Source organism: Teleopsis dalmanni, chromosome 2 (genome assembly GCF_002237135.1).
Source record: "Teleopsis dalmanni isolate 2A chromosome 2, ASM223713v2, whole genome shotgun sequence".
NCBI lineage: Eukaryota > Metazoa > Arthropoda > Insecta > Diptera > Diopsidae > Teleopsis > Teleopsis dalmanni.
Window position 1 is genome coordinate 216458042 of NC_051847.1, and position 7390 is coordinate 216465431.

A 7390-nucleotide genomic window follows, 5' to 3' on the forward strand; every position below is an offset into this window, starting at 1 on the left:
CGAGGATTAAGGAAAACCTTTATCTACTATCCTACATTCTCGATATTAAATCTATATATAAATTTCTTTGTATGGATATACAAATATATAAATATAACTCATATTTTTGTTACTCAGATTTTTTAGTATTTAAACTGATATATACGTATATATATACTGATATATATGTATATATATACTGATATATATGTATATATATACTGATATATATGTATATATATACTGATATATATGTATATACATATATACTGATATATATGTATATATATACTGATATATATGTATATATATACTGATATATATGAAAATTTTTATTTTATAGATCAACTTTTAATGATGCCCACAGATCTACTATCAAAAAATAGTTAACGTTTCTAGTTTGAACTAATATTTTTATATATTACTAAAGTAAGAGATAACCAGTATGTCGGGAAGCGGTAACAGTGACGAAGACTTGGATTTATCTACTTTGGGTATGCCAAACAAATCGGACCCCATATATTCAATCAAACCTGATTTCATAACGCAATGGTAAGTCGATATTTTATATAAGTATAATTAAATCAGTACTATTTATATATATAATCCATTTTTAATTCTAACCTCTCTATCTACTTCAAGGCGTCTAAAGAAAGAGCGTGAGAACTTATGTAAATCAATTTTCAACCGTTTGGTGGACTATAGTGAATGTAAACGATTACTAGAAGCAGCACAACTCTACCGACCATTCATAGGTGATAATGGCGAACTGAATTTATGGAATGCAGATGACTTGGATACGCTTCGAACATATGCAAATGGTAGCACAAATGGCACTAGTTATGAATTTGGATCCACAACTACTGAGGGTCCAGCTTTGGTGCTGCCGCCATTTGAACTATGGCAAACTATTTTAATAGCTTTGTGCCTGGCTATTTGCATTATTTTGACTGTTGGTGGTAATATACTTGTGCTATTGGCTTTCATAGTTGACCGAAATATAAGACAACCTAGTAATTATTTCATTGCTTCATTAGCCGCCACAGATATGCTAATTGGTGAGTATAATTAAGAAGTTAAGGGTGATGTTATATTAGTTGATATTTTTATTATTAAATTAATAATATTAGTTATATATTAGTTAATATTATTATTATTAAAATTAATGATGATATTATTAATTTATGAAATTAAAATAATTATGCATAATAAAAAAAGTGGAAGAGCCAAACTGTGTTCTAACTTTAACTTTTTATACACTACCAACAATTATTTCGATTTAGCTCTTGCTTAGCTCTTTATAATGATTTATATACTTATATATTTTGTAGGTATATTTATTTATTTGAATATAAGTTACTTTTAAAAGTATCATTTATTTTCTTTGTCTTTTTCTTCTATAGGCACTGTGTCAATGCCCTTCTACACTGTGTATGTACTCATGGGATATTGGGATTTGGGTCCGTTACTCTGCGATCTTTGGCTTTCTGTGGATTACACGGTGTGCCTGGTGTCGCAGTACACAGTGTTACTGATCACTATCGATCGTTATTGTTCCGTTAAAATTGCTGCCAAGTACCGCAGTTGGCGAACGAAAAAACGCGTCATATACATGGTCACAATCACTTGGATCATACCAGCGCTGCTATTCTTCATTTCCATCTTCGGTTGGGAGCATTTCACTGGAAAACGTGATTTACTACCCGGACAATGTGCGGTACAATTTCTCAAGGATCCTGTCTTCAATACTGCTCTCATAATAGGCTACTATTGGACTACTTTGATTGTGCTGTTTGTGCTCTATGGTGGTATCTATAAAACTGCGTATGAAATGCAGAAGCGCAGTGAAGCAAAGCAACGTAAAATGCAATCGATGGTTGCGCTCAGTGCGGGTGCTATGTCAGGTATGGCCGGGCATGCTGCAGGCATTGGTGCTATAGAAGAAAAAATACTAAAAACTAAAGTAGATATTGGCGATATTACAGATGCTGCTAACGACGCTAGCGCGTTTACAGGTACCAGCTCGAACACCAACAATAAGCGGATGAGTGGTTCTGGACAAGCAAATCCATTAGCGCAGGCGGATATCATCAATGGTGTTTTGGCGGATGTGATAAATGAACAACGTCGCATTTCAGATGCTGCGGATGCGACTAAAAATGGTAAGCGTGACGGTGCTGAATTTGAAAAGAGCGAACGTTCGAGTAGTCCGGCATTTGACTCAGATGAGGAGAGTTCCGTGAATCAAACACAACAACTTATGAATCAACAGAAGCTGGCCAATTTGCGTAAGCGTTCATCAATAGGTCTGGTATTTGGTGCACAAGCTGCACTTATAGCCACACGTAGTAAAGGTAACTTAACTCAATGCACCACTACCTCCAAATCCAGTGAAGCGATGGCAAGCGCTGGTGCCATTTCCCCCAATCCAAGCAATATGCTTATGCGTACACAAAGCAAAGAAGAGGTTGGCCATCACACACCAGTGGAGCGACCAAAACGTACATCCTGTACAACCCTCTCCCAAATCTCCGAAACCGATAATGTACATGACAACGTTACCGCAGCACCAACTGCACATAAGAAAAAAAAGTCCAAAGCTAAACAACGCACTGAGACCCCTCTCTCACCGGTCGATATAGCACCAATCGAAGTGCCACAAAATCAAGTGCAGCAATGCTTGGTACAAGCCATATTACCCCCACCAGAGCAATTTCAATGTCCTTCACCTTTTTCCGAGTATTCCGATCGCCCCTTTGGTAACAGCAGCAACAGTGAACTGCACATGACCTATGAACAGATAATAAATACATCTGATTTAAGGTATATGGATGAAAGTTCTGCCATGTTAGCTTCACCCACCACCAATGGCAGCTTAAGTTTCTCACTAAATAACCCAGTTTCGAGTATAAAATCAACAACACAATCGCATCCAACGGGCACAACTCCTCCAAAAGTTAACTCCCGAACAAAACAGAATGTCGGCAGTCCTACGTTTTTGCAAAATGCACTGCAATTAGCAGCGCAGCAGCATAAACAACAAGAGCAAGTACAATCTCAGCAAAAAATCCAAACAACTCCGAAAAACACCTCTCCCACCTCAGCTGAAGTCTTACCCATTACCAACATACCACCTACAGGCATTAATCAAAATGATATTGAAATTGAAAAACATTTACTTATTTCCTATACAGGCATGGAGGACTTCGCCAAAGTGAGAAGAGAGAGCTGCGTCGAAGCTATGTGTCTGCTAGAAGTACCCGCCGAAACAAAAATGATTGTGGAAACAGCGCTAGCTACCGGCATAAGACGTAGTTCTAGTCCTTTAGAAACCGGAAACAATCGCGATACGCCCACCACAGCGGCAACACCAACAGTTGTGACGGTCATAACAAATGGTTTGGATAAAATCGAAGAACGTGAAACATCCGACATAAACAATAAGATAGCATCAACTTCGGGCACCACAAGCTCTGGGTCCACTGGCCTACACAGTGGTGTGACAACAGGTGCTACCAGCACGAACGTAGCGGCAACGACCGCTGGCAAACAGGCGACCATTAAATCGCAGCAAACCCACACAACCACCAGCCGGAACTCTAGCAAAAGAGATTTTATGTACTCCATTGGTAAGCATTTCAAAAGCAAAAGCAAGAAAGCCATACCGCTGGTAATCGGTGGCGGTAGACAAAAATCAAAATCTGAGAATCGCGCACGCAAAGCGTTCCGCACGATCTCTTTCATTTTAGGTTGCTTTGTGGCCTGCTGGACGCCGTACCATGTGCTAGCGTTGGTGGAGGGCTTCTGCCGAAATCCTCCGTGCACCAACGAGCATTTATACATGTTCTCCTACTTTCTCTGCTATGCCAACAGCCCCATGAATCCCTTCTGCTATGCGCTCGCAAATCAACAATTCAAGAAGACCTTCACGCGCATACTTAAAGGCGATTTGCATATGACTTAAGCAAGCCCAGCTTAGCAGTGTGGCGGAACTCACCAAAGCCTTTTGGAAATGTGTTTCAACTTATGTTCAACTTATGAAACATGGTATGTGTTAAGCCGCATGAGCCCCAGGCAATACATATCAGAAATTATTATTTCTTTTTGAAAAAAAAAAAAAAAAAATAAATAAAAATTTAACTAAAAGGCGCCGGTGAACTCCGCTGCGAAGCACCTAAAAGACTACTCAGAGAAATAAAAGTCAATTGCGAAGCGCTCACAATTTTACAAAAGACACAAAATCATAACAAAAACTGCTTAACAATAATTAAAATATAAATAATTATTTAAAAAATATTCAAAAATAAAAATAAATAACTTAAACAATTAGTAAGAAATTTAGCCTGTAAGCTTTAAACAATTTTAGACAATAAAAAAACCTAATTAATATAATTATATGGATACATATATATATATATATAAATATTAAATTATATATAATGTCAAGCTAAAGCTAATTTTAATTAAATTTAATTGTAGTTATATACGTAAATATATATAAATGGAAATAGTAATATATATATACATATATACATATATATATATGTAGGTATATAGAATTGCATAATGTGAATCGACATTAATGCATTAATTAAGTGGAACTTATACATATACAGACAGACATATTAAACCAAACACACCCACATATCTTTTCATATTAGATTAGTTTAGTGATTAAAAATTAAATAATAGTTAATTAACAAGAACAACAACAAATACAATAAATCATAGAAAAGAATACAATAAATTCTACTGCTAAACTGTACAACAATAATTGTTCGTTGAAATTATGCATGAAGTTGCATAAAAGTTTTTAAAAGTAAATTTACAAAATTAGAAGTCAAATTAACAAAATTATTTGAGCAATTAATTAAGTGATCAAATATCAAAAATTAATTAACAAAATAATGATAAATAAATACCATATTAGCAAAATGTATTGAGAACTTAAAATTGTCGTTGAGAAATAAGAAAACTTTACATACAAAAGCAAAAAAATAAGTCTCAATTGAACTTTACAGAAAAGCTTTCTATTCGTTTTACCGGAGACCGTAATATTACGATCTTTGCTGCAAATTTCAATGGCTTAACAGCAATGTTAACAACAGCCAAGTTAAGTACTGTTAAGTTAAGTTTTTGTGTGAAGCTTACTGTTATCGAATAATGTTACGTTACAATTCGTCTAAGTTTTGTTATTTATACCAGAAATACTCGAGCAATCGAAAGTTCATTATTATAATTATTATTAAATTAAATATTTATTTGTTATAAGCAATATTTATAAATTATTTATTAAATTGTTAAGTTTTATTTTTTGGTTAACAGTTCTTATGCTTACAATTTTGTTAGATTTTAATATTAAAATTGAATTTTGTATCATGCATTAGTTTAAAGTGTAAAACTGTGTAACAAATACAATAATTATAATAAAATTTAGTACATAATTTAATAAATGAAATGTTTTATTATTATTTTAAAAGTATAACATTTAAACTTTCAACTTGAATTAATTTATATATGATTTTTAAATTATTTAAATATACAATACAAAATCGTCCAAAAAAGGCTTTCTTTTCAGTAGACAAAGAGTATCGAAAATCATCGTGTGAGGTGAATATAGCTTAACACATACTTAAAACCAAGTCTTATATAATATACTCGGATCTACTCCATTTAATAGAGAACTAATCCAGATTTCTTAGTCATTATTAGTCTCAGTTAGTACTATCAAATAAACTTTGACTTTTAAGACAAAAAGCCATTGTTTGGTGAGGATATTGTTAAAACATTCAAATCGGCCACTATAATTTATTTTATAATGATCATTTAAGTATCGATTTAACATTAAATTGACATTTCTTTAAATTTAAAATGACACTTTAGTTATAAATATCCTTTATTATTATAAGTTTGCGCTGTTACTCTGAATTTAATAGTTATAGATAAGGATAAGAACTCATGAGTATTACTGAGCTCTATACATCATTTTGTTACTTTGTGCAATTGAAAATTATGGAGAATCAATCTAGAAAAGTTACATTACAGTCAGCTACAGCGCCCTACAGACAAACAATGTACAATACATGTAAAGTAAATTACACGATCTAGTAACTGTAGTAGTTGATAACACTCTATATATAAATATCGATGAAACTAAAGTCCCAGCAGTCCCAAAATTTCCACTACCAATAATTTAGGACGTCAATACTATGTGGTAACAGGAAAGCATTATCTCTGTTGGCGGTACTGTCGCGGAAATTTTTTGCACATATAATGAAAATATACTTTAACCACTAAGACCCATGTTATGTAGAGTGTCACGGGCACATCAAAATGAAAATTGTTGTTGCTTTCAATACAAATTAAAAAACTACGAATGAGAGAAATAACAAATGACGGTTTAAATTCGGTCATGAAACCCAAGCCGTGTTGTATGTATGTGTGTACATATTTCCTTTAAATTTTAGACACAATCAAAAAGTACGAAATTACTAGTAAAAATACGAAATTGACAAACTGATGTGACACTCAGTTACCAATTAAGAGTCAATTATGACGAGCCCATGACTTCCTGCGTCATGCGTCCTATTTCTAAATTAGGAAAGAGGAACAAAAAGTGAATGTCAATGTCAAAATGAATACGTTTAAATGCTTGTGAATATATGGGGATGGGGGATCAGCTAGTATCATGTTTCGGTTCGAATCCGTAACAGTATGTGTCCAATGGAGACATTAATAAAATATAATTATATACAGTTTTCTCTCCTTATGAAGAGGCAGCTATGCAGGATACAAAAAATCTTGCCACGCCATCTTAATCATACATTTCAAAAAGGAAAGTAATTAAATGTAACAGCATCACATATGAAGTCTATTAAATTAGATGGAAAAAAACTTATTTATATTTGAATTTTTTTTTTATTAAGAAACGTGCCTCTTTAACACTCTAAAGTGCGACTATTAATAGAACGCATATTATATCACTGAATAATAAATTTATTTTGAGTTCTATTATAAATGTGTTTATTAGTATAACAAAATACTTCTATATATTAAAATGATAATAATTTTATTTTAAATTCACCTAAACTATTTTAATAGTTCCGTCTTAATTACGCTAATTCATGTAGTCAAAATAGTTAATTAAGCAATAAAATGAAGTTCAAGTGACGTCAGTTTAAATACAATTAAATTTACTTAAATCTTTTGTGCGATTTTACTCAATGAAATTTTGTATTCATTTTAATTAATTAATTATTTCGAAAAACATTTCCATATATGCTGAAATACGAGTCCATCTTAATTATATATATATTTATCTACATCTAAATAAATATGGATTCCAAGCAATTGCTATAATACAATTACAGTTTGTCATTTACATATTGTATGATGAGAAATTATATATATT

At 32.8% G+C, this 7390-nt stretch overlaps 2 protein-coding genes across 2 annotated transcripts in view; both read left to right on the top strand.

The window, feature by feature from the left end:
- The first annotated feature begins 413 nt into the window (after positions 1–413).
- On the top strand, positions 414–4227 carry LOC119682498 (probable muscarinic acetylcholine receptor gar-1). The gene is made up of 3 exons (XM_038095952.1): positions 414–531; positions 622–1037; positions 1383–4227. The coding sequence occupies exons 1-3, from the start codon at positions 425–427 to the stop codon at positions 3941–3943; spliced, it is 3084 nt and encodes a 1027-aa protein (XP_037951880.1). The 5' UTR covers positions 414–424; the 3' UTR covers positions 3944–4227.
- Positions 4228–5991: 1764 nt separating this feature from the next.
- LOC119676731 (mothers against decapentaplegic homolog 6-like) overlaps positions 5992–7390 on the top strand; it is a 2956-nt gene continuing 1557 nt past the window's right edge. Inside the window, exon 1 of the mRNA XM_038087987.1 lies at positions 5992–6064. Within this exon, the coding sequence (XP_037943915.1) occupies positions 5992–6064 (73 nt within the window). The remainder of the gene's footprint in view (positions 6065–7390) is intronic.